We start from the raw sequence: 20,436 nt of genomic DNA, 5'->3' as shown, positions 1-20,436 counted from the left end.
AGGAGGGAGCGGGAGGCTGGGGGCGGGGAGCTGCCTCCCGCAGTTCTGGCGCCGCTGCCTTCGCGATCCAGCGCTGGAGGGGGACCCCAGAGGACAGAGCCCCCCTCGCCCGGCGCCAGCCCCCTCTCCGCCCGCCACCACGGAGCAGAAGGAGGATGGTCAGCGCCTCCGGCCCCGGCCTGGCCCAGCCGAGGCAGTAAGCTCCCCCCTGCCCGCAGCTGGGTGCCCACAAGGGCCCAGGTAGGCATTCCCGTGTCGGGAAGAGGCTGCGTGGGGGGACCCCGGGCTGCCCCTGACTTCCTGCCAGCCCGCCTGACAGGCGACACACAGGGGGGCTGGAGCCAGTGACCTGGTGGGGAGCCGGTTTGGGGCATAGCCTGGGTCCTGGGGGACCCTCTTGGAACCCAGTCCTCCCCGTCAGGACCGCCCCCTGTGGCTCTTTGATCCGAAGCTCTCCCCCATCTCCGCACCCAGGGCCTGACTTTGCAGACCTGCCCCTCCCCCCCCCCAGGTGGGGGTCAAGGGGACTAGACTCTCCAGGGACCCACCATGCTGCTCTTTAGACTAAAGGCGGGAGATTGAGGAGGGGAAAAGGGAGAAGGTCCCCACCCCCACTCTGCTAGGCTCTGGCCATTTGAACAAACCGCCCCCCCCCCCCCAAAACCTCCCCATGGCCGGGTGTCTCTGGCACTGGGCTTAGAGTCAGGTCAGAGGCATCCTTCCTGCTGCCCCAAGCACAGCCCTTCTCCCCCTCTCTGCAGACCCAGTGAACCCCTCCACCTTCCAAAGGACTCCTGTATCCATCCCCAGCCAGCCCAGGCTCCAGGTACTGGGGTGCCAGAGAGCAGGGGCCTGGGCTGGGTGGGGGTGTCAGTATCCCTTCCTCCATCCTCTGCTGCATTGCTCCCGGGGACACTCACCGCTGCTGGGGGAACTGGCACTGGCACTGCAGAGGAGCTTCTGCCCGCTGCCAGGGGAGGGGGGGCCTGGGGAGGAACTGGGGCGCTCTGCCTCCACCAGGAGGGGCAGGAGATCCCTGCCTAGGGGAGGCTGCAGCATGGGTCTCTCCCACCCCAGGGGTTTGCCTGGGCCTTTGGTTGGGCCCTGGCACCACAGTGTTGGGCTTCTCCTCCCCCGGCTACTTGGGGGTCATTCGAAGGATGGGGGACACGGGCTGCTCGGGCTGAGCAGCGGAGATGGTGTGTGGCATGGTTGGTTTCTGCAAATGTCAGGTGCATGTCTGCTGAGAGTGGGCCCAGGGGCTCCTACTTTGGGATCCAGGGCAGGTTTTGGGGTGGCAGGGATGGGTAGGGGATGCACATCTTCCCCCTGCTCCAGCTTGCAGCCTCTGGGGTTGGCATGTTCTGCTCCTCCCCTGCAGCCGGGCCTGCTGGCCACAGTGTCAGCTGCTGCCCTGTCCCCATGGCAGTGAGAGGTGAGACGCGGAGGGCAGGCTCTCTTCCCCCACCCTGGCCTCTCCCATTCCCACCTGGCCTGCTCTAGCCACCATGTTTCCCTGTCCGCGGCTGTCTGTGCTAACCAGACTCCCCTACATTCAGTTTCACCAGAGTGGAGCAGTGAGCTGGCTGCAGTGGCCCTGGGCCTGCCTGCCCAGCCTCCGTACTGGGGTGAGGTCTCCCCTGAAGCTCCGAGGGGATGGGACAGGACTGGGAGAGCAGTTTGGCCCAGTCTGACTGCTCCTCACAGCCCCCTCCATGTGCAGGAGCTTGGGGGAGGGGAGGCGTGCATGCGTGTGTGTGTGTGTGTGTGTGTGTGTGTGAGTGAGAGAGAGAGAGAGAGAGAGAGAGAGAGAGGGTACTGAGCACTGTCCCTAAGCTTTTTTGCTTACATTCTATCACTTGAGTCACAGCTCTACTTCTGGCTTTTTGGTGGTTAGAGATAAGAGTCTCATGGACTTTCCTGTCTGGCTCTGATGCCTAACTTTCATATCTCAGCCTCCTGAGTAGCTAGGATCACAGGCACGAGCCACCGGTACCAATGCCTGGCTTAGCAAGTAGCTCTGTGTGTGTGTGTGTGTGTGTGTGTGTGTGTGTGTGTGTGTGTGTGTGTGTGTGTGTGTGTGTGTGTGTGTGTGTGTGTGTGTGTGTGTGTGTGTGTGTGTGTGTGTGCTGGGGCATGAATTCAGGGCCTGGAGGAGATGAGGCTCTTGCTGGGCATCTCAGGGCTCTAGAACTGAGCTCCTGATCTCCCCAAGCTGTTCCTTCCTGATCTCAGCAAACTGCAGCTCCACCTACCAGCCACTCAAGCCCCAACCCCAGAGCCATCTTGGACTTACGTCAGGCTCACAATTCCAGCTGGTAGCAAGTTCTGAGCCTCAGTGTTCCCAGCCTCATCCCCTCACCCCTTCTTTGGTCCCCACTTTACCGCCCCCCCTCCCCCCCAGAGGATCGCAACAGCTGGCTACGGGTTCTCTGTCCTTTTGCCCTCTGTAGGCTACTCTTTTTTTTTGGGGGGGGGGGTCCAGTCGTGGGGCCTGAACTCTGGGCCTGGGCGCTGTCCCTCAGCTCTTCAGCTCAAGGCTAGCGCTCTACCACTTGAGCCACAGCGCCACTTCCAGCTTTTTTCTTCTTGCTTATGTGGTGCTGAGGAATCGAACCCAGGGCCTCAGGCATGCAAGGCAAGCGCTCTACCACTGAGCCACCTTCCCAGCCCTGTAGGCTACTCTTTCTCAGCAGCCAGGGTCATAACGCCCCTCTTCTCCAACCTTCCAGAGGCTTCCATCTCACTGAAAGAAAAAGTCCAAGCCCCACCCCCATCTACATGCATCAAGTCATCCTCAGCCCGCATTCCTTCACCTCCCTGAGATCTACTCTCCCCCCTCTCCCCCCCCCATCAGTCTGTTTGTAGGCATGGCAGCCAGGCTTCTGCCCCAGTGACTTTGCACAAGCTGTGCCCTCCGGCTAGATGTTTTGTTGGGCTCCCTTCCTCACCTCCCTGAGGTCTTTGCTGTAATGTCACCTCCGAATGACACTCACTAACCATCTTGCATAAAGTAACATCTGCCTAGCTTCCACCACCCCTCCCTGTGCCCCTCCCTCTTACTGTTCTCCACAGCCATTGTCAGCTTCTAACAACTCCTCCGTCTTTCTAGTTTCTTGCCTGTCCGGCTCCTTTAGAGTGAGCGCTCCACAAGGGCAGGACATTTTCTTCCTTGCTCACAGCTGAAGCCCTCACCTGCCTGCTGACAACCAGGCTGCAAGTCCAGCCAGGAGCCCTGCCCAGGGGCTGGCCTCTGAGTCTGTGTTGTAACAGGGGGTCAGGGGGGTCTGGGGTTCAGTTCTTACAGGGGAGGGCATTTCCACACACCCTCCACACCCACCCTCCCCATGGTAGCCAGTGGTCTGTGTTCTGGGGCCATCAAGTTGAACAGGATTTACTTCTTGCTTTTTTTTTTTTTCCTTTTGGCAAATCCTGGGGCTTGAGCTCAGGACCTGGGCACTGTCCTGATCTTTTGTGTTCAAGCCCAGTGCTCTACTCCTTGAGTCGTAGCTCCACTTCCTGATTTTGGGTGATTAATTGGAGATGAGAGTCTCAGGGACTTTCCTGCCCAGGCTGGCTTCCAACCACTATCCTCAGATCTCAGTCTTCTGAATAGCTAGGATTACAGGCGTGAGTGAGCCACTGGTGCAGGGTCACTTCTTGGCTGTTCTGTGGCCGAGCAGTCCTGTGAGGTGGGGTGGAGAAGGTGGGCTGCTACATACTGTCCTTGCCCCTCTCCTGTCCCCACCCCACCCAGTGCCACTGACAGAAGAGGACTATGGTTCCTCCTTCCCAGTCGTCCCTGGGTAATGTGCTGTTGGAGGAGCAGATTGCACCCCCTCTGGGAATGTCAGCCAAAGAGCAGGCACCTGGCTCTCCCCAGGTGGTCATATGTGCTATGGACTTGATAGGCAGACTGACAGGCGTACATGTGGTCACTAGTCCTCTGTGTGTGTGTGTGTGTGTGTGTGTGTGTGTGTGTGTGTGTGTGTGTGTGTGTGTGTGTGTGCTGGTCCTGGGGCTTGAACTCAGAGCCTGGATGTAGTCCTGAGCTTTTTTAGCTCAAGACTAGTGCACTGCCACTTGAGCCACAGCTTTACTTCCTGCTTTTTGGTGATTCATTGGAAATAAGAGTCTCATAGACTTTACTACCCAGGTTGGCTTCGAATCATGATTCTCAGATCTCATCCTCCTGAGTAGCTAGGATTACAAGCATGAGTCACTGGCGGACTCACCACTGGTCTTAAGAAAGGAGATAAACCAGATGGGCACCAATGGCTCATGCCTGTAATCCTAGCTACTCAGGAGGCTGAGATCTGGGGATCACAGTTCAAAGCCAGCCTGTGCAGGAAAGACTGTGAGACTCCTATCTCCAATAAACCACCAGAAAACCAGAAGTGGTGCTGTAGCTCAAGTGGTAGAGCACTCGCCTTGAGCTGAAGAACTGAGGGACAGCGCCCAGGCCCAGAGTTCAAGCCCCATGACCGACAAAAAAAAAAAAAAAAAAAAAGAAAGGAGATATACCAGGGCTGGGAAGGTGGCTCAGTGGTAGAGTGCTTGCCTTGCATGCATGAGGCCCTGGGTTCAATTCCTCAGCACCACATAAGCAGAAAAAGCCGGAAGTGAGGCTGTGGCTCAAGTGGTAGAGTGCTGGCCTTGAGCTGAAGAGCTCAGGGACAGCGCTCAGGCCCAGAGTTCAGGCCCCACGACTGACAAAAGGAAGAAAGAAAGAAAGAAAGAAAGGAAGGAAGGAAGGAACAAAGAAAGAAAGGAAGGAAGGAACAAAGAAAGAAAGAAAGAAGGGGAAAGGACAGGAAGGAGATACGCACATAGCAGAGACGGAAAGGCTGTGCCACCAGCTGCCCCCACTGCGGCCCTCACCTGTGACGCCTCCTTTTGTCCCTCTCCCTCCTGCCAGCCCTGAGACAAGGAAGTGTTCACTGGGAATGGGAGAGTGGGGAAGGGTCCTCTCTAATGGACTGGCTTGAGCAAGTGGCGCCTTGGGCCATGAGGCCCCCAGTGGACAGCACTGAGATGAGACCTGAGCCCGTGACCAGCAGGGAGGGCCAGGTAGAGGGGAGAGGGCTGCTCCTGCCTCCTGATCTGCTCACCCTGCCTTTGTCACCTCCTCACATGGTGTCAACACCAGGGATACTTTGGGCCTTGCTGGGGCAGCAGGCTGCTTAGCCTCACTTAGTCTTGTCTGCCTCTGTTTGGAAGTGAGTGAAATGCTGCCTCCTCCATCTGGCACTCCTGGCAGTGGGGGAAGACTGCCCTTTGGGGTGATTTTCTAGAAGAGAGGCAGAGAGGCTGGGGTCTTGTGGGGCAGAGCCACTAATGATGGGATGGTAAAGGGCAAAGGTCAGAGCTAGGGAGGCTGAGTACAGCTGAGGCTGCAGGGGGTCCCTGAGTGTGTGTCTAACGTGGGTCTAACAGTGGTTTGAGCACCTGTAGCTCACACCTGTAAGCTTAGCAGCTTAGGAGCTAAGATCTGAGGACTGTGGTTCAAAGCCGGCTCAGGCAGGAAAGTGAGCCTCTTATCTCCAATAAATTACCTGTGGTAGAGCCCTAACCTTGAGTTCAAGTTCCAGAACTAGCACTTGTGCGTACACACACACACACACACACACACATGGTTGTAGTTGATTCTAAGGTGTGATAACCAATCACTGCCTTCTACACCTGCCCCCGAGGGGGCGGGGTAAGTAGTACCATACCCTCACTTCCTAGATGAGGAAACTGAGGCATTGGAAATTTAAATAACTTGCCAGCTCCCACAACCAGCTGGTAGGAATGTGTGTGGGACCTGGGGAGGGAAGATGGTTCTGGGCTCCCTCTGGCTCTTTCCAAGGATGAGCTAGAAAAAGGCCAGGAGGACTGGAGGACACGGACACCCCAGTGCTGGACTGGGCGCCTGGGAGGAGGGATTGGACAGGCTCCAATCACCTGTTTCTTCTCCCTGCTGTGTGACCTTGCATAAGCTTGCTATGCGGAGGTCCCCGCCCATATCCATGAAAGCTGATGCATATGGAGAGGCAGACATATTGTAGGTGCTTAAAAATAGTCCTGCCGGGCCCTGGGCACCGGTGGCTCACTCCTGTAATCCTAGCTACTCAGGAGGCTGAGATCTGAGGATCGTGGTTCAAAGCCAGCCAGGCAGGAAAGTCTGTGAGACTCTGATTTCCAATTAACCACCAGAAAACTGGAAGTGGCACTGCGGTTCACAGTGGTAGAGCACTAGCCCTGAGCAAAAGAGCTCAGGGACAGTAGCTAGGCCCTGAATTCAAGCCCCACAACTGACTAAAAAGAAAAGGAAAAAGGTTGTAGTTGGTTGTAAGAGGCAGTAGAGAGAAGGGTCGTGGCATAACCCTGAGCTGTTGAGACTGTGCTGTAGGAAGAGGTACAAGCTGAGGGCAGAATTTGGGGGAGCAGGGAGTCTTGGAGCTGGCCCTCAGGGCTGACTATGAGCTGGAGTGTCTTCTTGGGTAACAGAAGTAGAGGATGCTGGCGGCTCTTGGGTGCATTAGCAACATCACCATTCATTAAACACCTACTAAAATAGCTTCCCCTAGCACTCTGTAGTCTTCACAAAGAACTTCCTGCCCTTGATTGCTGGCCCTTGCCAGGATGCTTAGGATTTGTTTACTTATTTTCCCAGCCTGGCTGGTCAGTGCCATGCTTGTGGTGCTTTCGTGGCAGGACTGCACTGTGATTTACTTCGTGCCCCGGGGACAAGCGTGTGGGTTGTTTGCAGCCCTTTGCGTTGACCGGCCCTGCCCAGTAATGGCCCTGGGCATTCTCTGTGTACTCTGCTGGCTGCGAGGTTCAGTGGTTCATTCTGGGAGTGGTGGTAGCAGTGCTGGAAGGTGTGTGCGCCTGTGTGCAGAGCCTTCCCCAGCTTCCCTTCTACCCTGGGTGAGATGCTGGCGGCTGGACTTCTACCTTCATCTCCAGATAGGCGCAAGAAGCTGTACTGACGTGCTCTTGGGAAAAGAGCATCAGGTCCTGAGCAAATGGGGGGACTAGGCTACGAGGTCCCCCTAAGGACCAAGGGTCCTCACCCCACCTGCTTCCAGTGTGAGGGCCAGCTGCTGGTCCAGGAACCCCTTCAAATTGGACTGAATCTTCCCTGGGGGGCTTCATAGCTTAGTGTTCAGAGGCTCCATGGCTACAGCGTAGGTCAGGTGGGGGACCCCTGAGCAAGGGTCCAGCGAGGCCGGCAGCTCCCTTTAGAGCCTGGGCTTTAATGTCTCTGTGAAGACCAGGCAATTGGCCTTCTGTGTCCTGTCTTCTGCCGATTGAGCTGTTGTTGCCTGGGGTGGCAGAGGGGAGGAAGGGGGAGCCCCTGGGCTCTGGGGCAGCCATGGCCTAGATTAGACAACTGTGATGCTTGCTGACAGATCCAGGGCAGACATTACCACCACACTCACCCTCCCCCCCCCCCGCCCCACGCTACCCAGAATCACCGTGGTTTGACCCAAGGCGGGGGAGCGCATGCTGGGGACTCACAGGAGACTTGTAGGCCACTAACGGGGGCTGTGCCTTCCTCCGTAGGAAGGCCGTCAGAGCCTGGGTGGCTCAGAGAATGAAGAAGTCCATGTCTGGGCTAGAGGGGAGGGAAGAGCTGCCGGCCTTCCAGGGAGTTGGGGCTCCTACTGAAGTTGGGAAGTTGGTGGGGCTGAGAGCAGGGGTTCTGTGTTAAGTCGGAGTGGGGGGACCTGGGGAGGGGTCCTCTGGACCTTGTGCAAGAATTCAGCTAATTCAGAGTCGACTATGTTGAGAGGAAAGCAACAGGAAAGAGAGACACCCCCTAGGGCCCCAGCAGCTATATTGGAAGGGGCAGACTTAGGGTACCAGCTGGGGATCTGAGGCCTTGCTAAGGTTCCTGGTGCTAGGGAGGTACAAGATGTGTGCAGACAGGTAGGTCTGCCTGCTGGCTTAGGAGCTGTGTGAGTCTAAGAGACAAAACACTGGTTATATAAAGCAAATGCACAAGTATATGGTCCCTCCTTTTTTTTTTGGTTGGTCATGGGGCTTGAACTCTGGACCTGAGTGATGTTCCTGAGCTCTTCAGCTCATGGCAAGTGCTCTACCACTTGAGCCACAACACCACTTCCGGGTTTCTGGCCCGGGCTGGCTTTGAACCGTGATCATCACATCTCAGCCTCCTGAGTAGCTAGGATTACTGGCATGAGCCACTGATTCTGGCTTATGTTCCCTACTTTTAACTCTAGGGGTCCAGGGGCCCATCAACAGTAGGTCCTGTGGTGATGCTGTGGTAGGCTCGCTTGTAGGCGGGCTTCTGAGAGGAGACACCGTAGAAGAGCTGGGACTGGGAGGGGCGGAAGGAGCTAGGCTAGAGATGCGGAAGTGGACATGAGAATGTAGGTTGAATCTTCAGGTTACCATGGAGATGTGAGTCGTCCCTGGACAGGAAGCTCCATCTCAGTGCACGGCTCATGCCATGGAGCCCGTCCCCTGCAGCGGGTCAGTCCCCGGGCATGGACAGAGCGCGAATCCCATCCCTCATCTATGGATCTTTCTCCTGCCTCCCAGTGCGTGAGCAGCCACGCCTGCTAACTACAGTGCCACACCAGCGCATCTCCCCACGGTCTCACCATGTCTGGCTCCTACGACGAGACCTCGCTGGCTGCAGAGGAGACCACTGACAGCTTCTGGGAGGTAAGCCTGGCTTGGGATGCCCAGGTTGCTGCCCACTCTCCCTATGCCCCATAACCTCAGGCCTTGCGCCCCAACACCTGTGCCCTCACCACGACTGCGAAAGCCAGCAGTGTCCAAAAGAGAGCAGCCCCCAGAGCGATCACATGACATTGCATAGCTGGGAAACAAACCCTTCCAGTCTCTGTTCTGGGCTCCCACACTCAGATTCCAGGTACTTCACACAGGCAGGGGCAGCACTTCACAGTTTATACAGCAGCCTTTCCTGGCAGCCCCCCACCCACCCTGTGAGGTGGGTGGGGGTGGGCCACTGAACGCAGTAGGGTGAGCTCAGGACCCCACAGCTGCACATCTCGAGATGGAGGCAGCCCAAGAAGCCAGCCGGGAAGTATTTGAGATCTGAGGGGGAAACTGTTATTGGCTCTGGAAACCCCGCCCTAAACAAAAAACTGCCAGACTTAAATTAATAAGTGTTTAATGAGATGTCTACAACACATAATATTGTGTCAAGAAGTTGCAGCTCAGCTCAACGCCTATATGACTGTATAAATATAATAGATTTAACTCACAGGCACAGCATGAATAATTCATCCTAGCCCAAGTCTAAATTATAAAGCTCCTGCATTTCGTGGTACCCAGATTATTTTTGAAGTGGAGTGAGAGCGCATAGAGACCGTGGTGTCTGATGTGCGGTGCTGGGACCCTCTCAAGGTAAAAGGTGGTGGAGAATGGTCACCAGCCCCCTCCAGCAGGTTGCTGCAGTAGCAAGCGCCCCCTTCTGGCCAGAGAAAAACAGACTGAAAAACAGACTGTGTGTGTGTGTGTGTGTGTGTGTGTGTGTGTGTGTGTGTGTGTGTGTGTGTGTGTGTGTGTGTGTGTGTGTGTGTGTGTGTGTGTGTGTGTGTGTGTGTGTGTGTGTGTGTGTGTGTGTGTGTGTGTGTGTGTGTGTGTGTGTGTGTGTGTGTGTGTGTGTTTTGGAGGCAGTAGAAGCCACTGAGTCATGCCCATGGCTCTACCACCAGGTGGGGAACTACAAGCGGACTGTGAAACGCATCGACGATGGCCACCGCCTGTGCAATGACCTTATGAGCTGTGTGCAGGAACGCGCCAAGATCGAGAAGGCATATGCACAGCAGCTCACAGACTGGGCCAAGCGCTGGCGCCAGCTCATCGAGAAAGGTTCCCCCAATGCCCACCCCATTCTCACCCTGGTACCCTAGGTGTGCCCCCATGTCCGTGGGATTTACCCAGCATCCTCTAGCTGCAGGGCCTTCCACCTTGGTTTTGTATGACTTAGGTTGGGTTAAAAAAATAAAAAGCAAAACCAATAACCTTTTTTTTTTTTTTTGCCAGTCCTGGGGCTTGTCCCAGAGCTTCCTTTGCTGAAGGCTAGCATTCTACAACCACTTGAGTCACAGTGCTACTTGTAGCCTTTTCTGTTTATGTGGTACTGAGGATTCAAACCCAGGGCTTTATGTATGCTAGGCAAGCACTCTACCATGGAGCCACATTCCCAGCTCATCTTCTTTTTTTAAATTTTGAAATAATTTAAGCTTTAGAAAAGTTGCATCCAGAGTACAAAGAGCTAGATACATTTAATATGGTCCATATGGAACTAGAGGTGTGGCTCAAGTGGTTGAGCATCTGCTGTGAGCAAGAGCACCAGGACCTAAAGTCCCCACATTAAAAAAATACATAGGGGCCAGGTGCTGGTGGCTCACACCTGTAATCCTAGCTACCCAGGAGGCTGAGATCTGAGGATCGCTATTCAAAGCCAGCCCACGCAGGAAAGTCCATGAGACTCTTATCTCCAATAAACTATCAGAAAACTGGGAAGTGGTTCTGTGGCTCAACTGGTAGAGCATTTGCCTTAAGCTGAAGAGCTGAGGGACATTACCCAGGCCCAGAGTTCAAGCCCCATGACCAAAATAAAAATATGTATATATATTTATATGGCTGGGAATGTGGCTCAGTGGTAGAGTGTTTGCTTAGCATGCATAAAGCCCTGGATTCAATTCCTTAGTACCACAGAAACAGAAAAATCAGGAAGTGGTGCTGTGGCTCAAGTTGTAGAGTTCTAACCTTGAGCAGAAGCAGCTCAGGGACAGTGCTTATGCCCTGAGTTCAAGCCCTATGACCTGCAAAAAAATAAAATATAAAAAATTTATAGTCCAGGGCTGGGAATGTGGCTCAGTGATAGAGTGCTTGCCTTGCATGCATGAGGTCCTGGGTTTGATTCCTCAGCACCACATAAGCAAAAAGCCGGAAGTGGCGCTGTGGCTCAAGTGGTAGAGCGCTAGCCTTGAGCTGAAGAGCTGAGGGACAGCGCCCAAGCCCAGAGTTCAGACCCCACGACCGGACCAAAAAAAAAATTATAGTCCATATACACATTGGACTGTAGCAATAATTTAGGCTGGTCCAGGTACAATCCAGAATTATATATTGTACCTGATTGCCATGGCTCTAGGTTCCTGCGGTCTAGCTGGTTTCAACCTGAGGTTTACATATATTTTCTAGATTTTTCTCTTCTTTAAGACTCTCTAGACCCTGAGAGGACAAGAGTGAACCTATGTCCCCTAGCACTGTGCCTGGCAATGTATGAATGTGAATGACAGGCCCCTGGTGGTCCCCTGGCACTTTTCCCAGCTGGTTGTTTTTTGTTTGTTTGTTTTTGCCAGTCCTGGGGCTTGAACTCAAGACCTGGACACTGTCCTTGAGCTTCTTTTCCTCAAGGTGAACGCTCTACCACTTGAGAGCCACGGTGCCATTTCCAGTTTTTTCTGTTTATGTGGTACTGAGGAATCGAACTCAGGGCTTCATGCATGCTAGGCAAGCATTCTACCGCTAAGCCACATTCCCAGCCCCCAGCTGGTTCTTAACCTCACATTCAGGTAACTTTTCCAGGGCACCTCCTGTGGTCCTTGGTCTATACTGGGCTTGTAAGAGGTTATAGCTGGGGCTCAGGTAAACAAGGAAGACATGGAGTAGGTACCCATTCAAATGCTGCATGAGGAGCCAGTGAGGGCTGCAGGCCAGGCATGGGGGTGGGCAATTGGAGAGGAGTTCTGGGAGAATCTGGCTGTCCCGGGGCCCTAGTGGGTAGAGAAAATAGGAAGGGTGGAAGCGGAAGTTCCTGTTGCCATTGGGAAGGAAGGGAAAGCCTCAGAGAACAGAGGCAAGAGGGAGACCCCTGGACTGGGAGTGTTGGGGTCCCAATAACCCACCACTATTCTCCCAGGCCCACAATATGGCAGCCTGGAGCGGGCCTGGGGTGCCATCATGACCGAGGCGGACAAGGTGAGCGAACTGCACCAGGAGGTAAAGAACAACCTGCTGAACGAGGACCTGGAGAAGGTCAAGAACTGGCAGAAGGACGCCTACCACAAGCAGATCATGGGCGGCTTCAAGGAGACCAAGGAGGCTGAAGATGGCTTCCGCAAGGCCCAGAAGCCCTGGGCCAAGAAGATGAAGGAGGTGCCACATTAGGGTGGTCATGGGGAGGCCCCAGGAAGGGTGTCTGTTCCCGGGAGATTGCACCTACAGGGGAGCAGCGCCACCTTCAGGAAGAACTGTCCCCAGGCAGGCAGACAACACTCCATGGCAGAAACCCAAGGAGAATGGATGTGACCCCAAGAAAGAGAGCAATGTAGGGGGATGCACTGCGCTTGCTGCCAGGCAGGAAGGTGTCCGTGGGGACAGCAGCAGTGCCAGGCAGGGAAATGTCTTCAGATGAGGGCACTGCTCCCTGACAGCTGGAGCCAAGGCTAGCGGTGCTCTGCCTCTTAGAAATTCAAGCGCATGGCTTCCTGGGAGATGAATAGGGAAACAGAGTTGATGAGTGACCGGCACATCATCTGCTCCTGCTCCTCTGCCCCTGTCCACAGTTGGAGGCAGCCAAGAAGGCTTACCATTTGGCCTGCAAAGAGGAGAAGCTGGCCATGACCCGGGAGATGAACAGCAAGACGGAGCAGTCTGTCACCCCCGAGCAACAGAAGAAGCTTCAGGACAAAGTGGACAAGTGCAAGCAGGATGTGCAGAAGGTGCGGCCTGCATAGGGGTGGCAGCGGGGGTCCGAGGGCCCCTGGTGTGCGGGGGAGAGGGAGTTGCAGGCCTGGCATGGTCTCACTACCGTCTCCCCTGATACCCACAGACACAGGAGAAGTATGAGAAGGTGCTAGAAGATGTGGGCAAGACCACACCCCAGTACATGGAAGGCATGGAGCAGGTGTTTGAACAGTGCCAGCAATTTGAGGAAAAGCGGCTGGTCTTCCTCAAGGAGGTGCTGCTGGACATCAAACGTCACCTCAACCTAGCAGAGAACAGCAGGTACTGGGCATGGCGGGCGTGCAGGGGCAAGCACAGCCAGTAGAGGGCAAGTGGCGAGCAGGTATCCCTGGCCCGCACAGCAAGGGGAGGGCAGACCTGCAGGGCTCCAAACGCAGCTGCTGCCCCGGTGCCAGCTGATACATGCTGAGTACTCTAGAAACCTGGGCTTGGGTGCTGGGGGCTTAGCTACTGCAGGGTGAAGGGAGCTGATTTGGCATGCCTGCTCCTCAAAAAGCCCACTGGAGCCAGACGCTTGTGGATCCCACTGGTAATCCTAGCTACTCAGGAGGCTGAGATCTGAGGGTTACGGTTTAAAGCCAGCTTGGGGAGAAAAGTTTGTGAGACTCTTATCTTTAACCACTAAAGCCAAAAATTGAGCTGCGGCTCAAGTGGTAGAGCACCAGTCTTGAGCAAAATACTTAATTGAGAGCCCCAGTACTGACACAAGTCTGAAATCCTAGCTACAGAAATCAGAGATAGATGATTAAGGCCAGCCCAAAGAAAAAGACATTCATGAGACTCCATCTCAATCAGAGGTTGGGTGTGCCACATGACAGGGTACTTGCGTACAAACTTCATGCCTTGAGTTTAATCCCAACTTCAATCTGCCAATAATAATAGTAGTAGTAATAGTAATGGTAACACAGAGGATTCCTGATTAAGGACATGTCCAATGTCATTGTCCCCCCAAAACAATGAGAAAGAGCTGTGGTAAATCTGTATCCTCCACCTCCCCATCTCCTCGTGCACAGCTACATCCACGTGTACCGTGAGCTGGAGCAGGCCATCCGGGGGGCTGATGCTCAGGAGGACCTCCGATGGTTCCGCAGCACCAGCGGCCCTGGCATGCCCATGAACTGGCCCCAATTTGAGGTGAGAAAATGTAAGGGTGGAAGGAAGGTCTTGGTTTGAAAAGACTCGGAGAATCCTCGGGGTATAGCCCTCCCAGCCTGTTCTCTGCCCTCCCCCCGCCAGGAGTGGAACCCAGACCTCCCCCACACCGCGGCCAAGAAGGAGAAACAGCCCAAGAAGGCAGAGGGGGCGATGCTGAGCAATGCCGCTGGGGCGGTGGAGTCCACGTCCCAGGCTGGGGACCGCGGCAGGTGAGTGCCTGCTGTCAAGCTGGAGCAGAGAGGCTCACATGCTGGCGTCAGTGAGTTTCCCTCCAGGAGAACAGATATGGTTAGATCATACCAACCATTTGTAGGGTGCAGGGAGCTGATCTGTATGGATCCCTGCTGTGTGGAGGACACTGCTAAACATGTTCCTTATACTGACTGGTTCAAGCCTTCTACCTCACTGGAAAGTGCATGATGCCCATTTTATGGATGCAGAAACAAGACCCAGAGAGATTAGGTTGAGGAGTCCACAGCCACACAGATAGTTAGTGAGCCTCAGGAGGTCTTGCTCCAGGATCCTCACTCTTCCCCATTTGATTCTTCTCCGGCAAAAAGTCTGGTCCATTACTTTACCACTCAAGAGCTAAAATAATAATGCAAAAGGATCTGCCTGACTTCCATTTAGAGCTGATTTGAGGATCACTGGCTCCAGACCCCATCTTAGGAGGCCAATCCCTGTTCCAGCCTTGGTAGAATTCGGGGGTGGGTGGGAAGCCCTGGTTAGGAGGGGGTACCTCTAAGAGGGGTAGGGCTGGGGTTATTCTTGAGGGGTCTTCCCTCTGCATTTCAGTGTCAGTAGCTATGACAGAGGCCAGCCCTATGCCGCCGAGTGGTCAGATGATGAGAGCGGGAACCCCTTTGGGGGCAATGAGGCCAATGGCGGTGCCAACCCCTTCGAGGATGACAGCAAGGGAGTGCGTGTGCGAGCGCTCTATGACTATGATGGCCAGGAGCAGGATGAACTCAGCTTCAAAGCCGGTAAAGTAGGCGGGGCAGGGACCCACAGGGAGATCTGGGCATGGATTGGGTGTGGGAGAGTGGGTAGGGCCTGAGGAAGAGACCAGAGCCAGGATTGGGTATGGGATTGAGGGCGGGGTCTGAGGAGAGGACTTCGAGGATTTGCTGGGAATGGGCCAGGACAGGATCTGTATTGAGGGCAGGGCCCAGACCAGATTAAGTGATGGCTCAAGGTAGGTCAGAGCCCCGTGCCAGAGGCTGCACAGAGATATTGGGTGGGACTGGAATGGGGCTAGGCCAGAATCTTAAGACCCAAGTCAACAATTTAGAGCATAATGGGAGGGGGCAGTGGAGGGCTGGTCCCTCCACTGGGGACCAGTGGTGGGGTGGCTCCTCCCCAAGCTCCTGTCAGCACAGGCTACTTGCATCTCCCTTCCCAGGAGACGAGCTCACCAAGCTGGGAGAGGAGGATGAGCAGGGCTGGTGCCGCGGGCGGCTTGACAGCGGGCAGCTGGGCCTCTACCCTGCCAACTACGTGGAGGCCATCTAACTGCCCTGCCCACTCCACAACCCCACCTCCTCACCCACCACCGCCCCTCCCTTCCCACCCTTGTCTCCTCCTTGCCATAGAGTTCCAGACATATTTTCCGATCAAGCTTTTATTTTTTTAAAAGTCAAAACAGAACAAAAGAAAAAAAAATACAAAGAGACAGAGCATTTGCAGGGTCACCTGGAGGCCAGGGTGGTGGGCTTAGCGCGATGGCCCCAGGGTCGGGGAGGGTCTTAGGACCTAGTCCAACATCACAACATCTGCTCTTCAGAGTCCACCAAAGAGTCTCCTGAGCCCTGAGGGATGTCTTCTGGACCCTTCTATCCTGCCTCACTGCCCCTCCTCCACCCCACCCCCAGGCTGCCAGCACCTGCCCCTGTTGTCTGAGGCTGGCTTCCTAACCTCTCCTCTCCCCATTTCCGCCCCTCCCCCAGCTTCTAACACCACCCCATTCTCAAAGGCCTTTCCTCTAGACCCCAATAAGGGAGGCCTCCCAGCCCTTAGTCTTCCACTCTGCCCTGGACGAGCCCTTCTTCTCCTCAGCCCCAGTCTTGGGACCTGTGGGGCTGGAAGAGTCATCATCCTTCCCTACAGAGGTCTGTAGCAGGTCCCTAAGTCATGGTGAGTGATCGGCTGGAGGATGTAGAGGAAGTGAGCATATAAGAAGGTGAGGGGAGGTGGACATGGCCCTCAGCCCAGGCTGTACCAACCCTCCAATGCTAGCCTCATCTGAGGGACCAAGACCCTGTATGGGCTCTTCTCTCCTGCCAGCATTGTGGTGAGAGGCTCTTCATCAGAGCCACGCTCACCCAGTAGCTTGCAGAGGTTTTGCCCCTTCCCCCTCGTAAGTCTTTTGACACCAGGCGGAGCTTAACCCCCAAACCCAGGGCAAAGCCAGCAACAGTAGCAGCCTCCTCCCATTTCCTGGGGAGGAGGCCTCCTGCCCACCCATCTACCCTCTACTATAGACTCACTGGGCTTAGCATCCTCCGTGAAACCATGGCTTGTGCCTGCATAACTCTTGGCCTAAACATTCCTTCCACACCCTCCAAGTCTGCTTGGGAGATGGAGGGCTCATGGGAGCTTCCAGGCTGGGTCCATCAAGGGAAGCCTGAAGCTGGGATTGGCAGAAAGGAGATCTGGCCTTCCGAAGCAAGATGGTTCCCACATCTTCCTTGTTACTACACCCACCACCAACATTCCTTTTGCTCCCCATCTCCCCAAGCCTGGGTCTCAGTTAAAAGCCCCTGGGGTAGGAGAGATCCTTTGGTTGTCAATAGCAGTGACACCAGAGTACTAGGTAGCAGCTCTCCTCGGGTGTAGATTGGGATTGGAAGGCAGACTGAGGGAGGGACAAGACCCCAAGTGGTAGACAAGAGACAGCAGAAGCAGTTTCTTGGAGACCTCTGGGGCCTGAGCCTGAGAAGTCTGTCCACAGGAATTTGCCACTGTTTGGCTTCTGGGCTGCAGCCGTCCATGCCCTTCCCTCTCACCCCAGGTGGCCTCGGCCTCCAGATAGAGTGTGCTACCCCAGCCTCTCCACCTTGGGTTAGGAAGTAGTAGAGCCCAGCTCTGCTCTGCTTCCTGGGGGTTCTTACAGTCCTGGCAGCCCTGGCAGAGGGCTACAAGCCCGGGCACCTAGCGTGGAGCACTCCAGGGACAGGCACGCACCCCCAGCTGCCAGCACCCCTTTCTTAATCACTGTCTGATCTCTGGCCTCTCTGCTGCAGTCTGAGATGTGGGCCCTGGGCCCCTCAGAGCCTGAAGCCAAATGCTGAAGGCCACAATCACCCGACCCACCCCCAGAGCTCCTGCTTTCCCCCCAGGCAGAAGGCAGCGGGAGCCTGAAAAGCAAGAAGCCGCCACACTTGCACCTTGGGGCCTGGGCTCCCCCTTTCTGTGCTACCGGCTTCCCAGTACCTGGGTAGGGGCTGTGACCCTGGCTGGACCCCAGGCCTGTCCCTCTCAGACCCTGGCTGCCCACTGCAGGGCAGGGACTGGAAAACGTATCCCCTTTGGAGCAGCAATCTCCATAGCTCCGTTTGGGATTCTCTCTCTCTCTTTCTCTCTCTCTCTCTCCCCCCCCCCCCCCGGGTCCCCAAGCTCCTTAGGACCCCAACTTGGGAGGGTCTCCTACCTGTAAGTCTCCTGAGCCTGGGGCCTGGCGCCACCTGTCAGCGCTGGTGTCAGGGCGCCCACAGCGAACACGGGGCCAGGCGCCTTGCTGGGCCCACACCTCGTCCAGGAGCCCCAGCCCGCTGCACCCTTGATGCTGCACGGGCCGCCCTGGCGGGGCTCAGCCAGTAATGTGTTTCAGTTAACCACCATTCCGCAGCCTGGTTGTGCCAGGAGCCAGAGCTGCCCTGCCACCCGCCACCGCCGTCCGCCACCCTCGGCTTCCTGATTCCATTAGTCCTCCACTTGTGAAACTCCGAGAAGTGCTGTGCTCTCAGCAATGCACCTGTTTTGTACATGATTGTGTAATTTAAAGGTATATAAATACAAATATATATATCTATATATCAGTTGTGACTGTATGACTGTGGATAAAACCCAGAACTGTGTCAATCTGCCTGGACGTGTCAATCTTGAGTCTGTGTGTCTTCAGTCCTGGGTGGGGTGGGGGTGGTGGGCCCTCTGAGGACTCCGTGGTGGGCTGTCTGTTAGGCATGTGGACCCTGGCCTGCAAGATGTAGTCTTGGCTGACCATCATGAACCCAAGGGACTGAGGGCTGAGCTTCTCACCACCTAGGGTCCCAGGTCTTGTCTGTTTAGTCTTGTTAAAGACCTCTGAGGTTCTGGCCTCAGGTGCTGGGCATCTAGTGACAGTACTGACCAGGTAAGCCAGGACACTCAGGTCCCAAATTCTTGGTTCAAGGGCTGGGGTACAGCTCAGTGATGGAGTGCTTGCCGAGCACACCTGAGGCTCTGGGTTTCATCCCAGCCCTGCAAAATAAATAAATATGCCACGTTCATGGTTCATGGGTGAACTCAGGGCCTCATGCTTGCTAGACAAGCACTTAGCACCATGCCACCAGCCCTAGCCTCCAAGTTGGGATTTCTTTTCTTCCTTTTTTTGAATTGTCTTTGGCTTTGTGTCAGTCCCAGCTAGATTTCTTCTGGAACGAGACCTGAGTCACAGGTTCAGCCTGGATCCCATTTCAAGGTGGCTCTAGATGGCCGTGGCTATCTTCCTACCCAGTCTCCTCCCCAGTCCTGCTTGAGCTGAGGCCCAGGCCTAGCTGGGATACCCAAGCAGGTGTCTCCAGGGACTTGTGGGAGGCAGGGCAGGCAGGGTGGAGACAAAACTAGTTCGGCAGTGCTGAGCCTAGTTCTGGCCAGGGTCCCAGTGTGTCCCTCCTTGTGGGATGGGAGACAGCCGGGATCCAGCCAGGCACAGGCCTGAGGCAGGGCCCCTCCTGCTCTGGGTCCAATCCCAGCTGACAGATGCCAGAGTGCTGTTTGCTCAGTGCCAGGAGTGAACTTTCTACAAGACAATAAAATGGCTGGAGGCAGAAGTTAGCAATACAGGGCAAGGATTAACCCTTGGTGGTCTGAGTGGCATGGGCTACCTGCCTTGCCTCTTGGAAGACTGGCCTCAGAAGCTAAGAGTATGACACGGTGAGATGCAGGCCAGTCCTGGAGCAGGTAGGGTGGAGGGGCAGGCAGAGCCTTGTCCTTGGGGAGCGATGGCATGGGTTCAGCTCCAGATTCTGCTATTCAATTCCAGATGAGCCGTGTGGCTGAGCATCACCTAACCATTTTGCTGTTCTTTTGCAAAATGGGAGACACCTACTTCATAGTTGAAATCAATGACAAAAAAGCCAGCACATAATAAGCCCTCAGGACACGTGAATAAACTTTGGGGAAATATGAGGAGGCTGTGTTGTCAGGAGAGTGGATGGTAGGCCTGGTCCCCCACCATGCGCAAACACACCCCTCGCTCCCCAGCACTGAGGGCAGTTCTCACATCCACGCCCTGGGTTCCCAGCTTCATGGACGGCACCGGTGGGGTCTTCACGAAGCAGAAACTGCAAATAAGCCTCGCTCTCTTCCACTGAGTACACAAAGCCAGGGTCTAGAGACAAGGGCTTGGGCCCCCTGGCCCATCCCAGGCACCAGGCACTGCCTGACAGTACAGCAAGATGCAGAGGCCTCCCTCCTCTCTCTAGACCTGTGTGCTGGCCCTCCTTCCCAGCCCACTCCCCCTTCCAGCCCGCGCGGGATGAAGGATACTAGATGATCTAGCCTCTCCTCAGCCTGGAGGGCTCATTGCCTCCTCCCATAAGCTTCTTCCAACCAGCTAGTCCTTAACTTTTAGTCACAGCTCAGTGCCACATTCTCCCAGGAGGTTTCTCCTGACCATCACAGGCCCCGATGACCACAACCACTTTTGTTCTGTTGTTGTGTTTTGTTTTCATGCCTGTACTGAGACTTGAACTCGGGCCCTAGGTGTTGTCTCTTTTTTTTTTGGTACTGGAGATTGAACCCAGGGTATTGCACTTGTTAGGCAAGTGCTTTGCCACTGAGCTACATCCCAGCCCTGTCCCGTAACTTTTTTGCTCAAGGCTGGCACTCTACCACTTAAGCCATAGCTCCACTTCTCTTTGCTGGTTAACTGGAGATAAAGATCTCACAGACTTTTTTTTTGGCTTGGGCTGCCTTCCAGCCAAGATTCTCAGATCTCAGCTTCCTAAGTAATTAGGATTATAGGCATGAGCTACTGGCACCTAGCCCACAACTACTTTTGATCACTGATGGTCTCTGAGCTGGACTATTCTGTGCCCAGTTACTGGGGACTTGTCAGTTCTCTTGTATCTTTATTATTTATTTCTGGGCAACCTCTGGCTCCTCAACTCAGGGTACTGAAGATGTCTCTTAGCACTCTGCCAAGCATGGTGCAGAATGGGTGGGCAAGGATGATGTAGAAGAGAGAAGGTGGCACCGCAAATGGCCGTGGTTAAGTCCCTGCCATACTGCAGGCTCTGCTCTGGGAATTTCAGTGAATTTAAGGCCAAGAGAGGA

The 20,436-nt window shown here is 55.1% G+C and overlaps 1 protein-coding gene across 3 annotated transcripts in view; it reads left to right on the top strand.

The window, feature by feature from the left end:
* Positions 1-17,969, top strand: part of Pacsin1 (protein kinase C and casein kinase substrate in neurons 1) — a 47,051-nt gene extending 29,082 nt beyond the window's left edge. Inside the window, exons 1-10 of one of the 3 annotated variants that reach the window (XM_042684363.1) lie at positions 171-240; positions 8,557-8,682; positions 9,702-9,858; positions 11,918-12,153; positions 12,564-12,719; positions 12,830-13,005; positions 13,758-13,878; positions 13,981-14,108; positions 14,695-14,882; positions 15,302-17,969. In XM_042684363.1, coding sequence (XP_042540297.1) covers positions 8,620-8,682; positions 9,702-9,858; positions 11,918-12,153; positions 12,564-12,719; positions 12,830-13,005; positions 13,758-13,878; positions 13,981-14,108; positions 14,695-14,882; positions 15,302-15,411 — 1,335 coding nt within the window. In that variant the 5' untranslated portion in view covers positions 171-240; positions 8,557-8,619 and the 3' untranslated portion in view covers positions 15,412-17,969. Of the gene's footprint in view, positions 1-170; positions 241-758; positions 827-8,556; positions 8,683-9,701; positions 9,859-11,917; positions 12,154-12,563; positions 12,720-12,829; positions 13,006-13,757; positions 13,879-13,980; positions 14,109-14,694; positions 14,883-15,301 lie in introns of those variants that run through there. The other 2 variants (XM_042684364.1, XM_042684362.1) reach the window with 2 other exon arrangements.
* The last annotated feature ends 2,467 nt before the right edge of the window (positions 17,970-20,436 follow it).

The sequence above is a fragment of the Dipodomys spectabilis genome, unplaced genomic scaffold (assembly GCF_019054845.1).
Source record: "Dipodomys spectabilis isolate Male_0828 unplaced genomic scaffold, ASM1905484v1 ptg000085l, whole genome shotgun sequence".
Taxonomy (NCBI): domain Eukaryota; kingdom Metazoa; phylum Chordata; class Mammalia; order Rodentia; family Heteromyidae; genus Dipodomys; species Dipodomys spectabilis.
The sequence above is the reverse complement of the archived record's forward strand: the minus strand, read 5'-3'. Positions and strand labels throughout refer to the sequence as shown.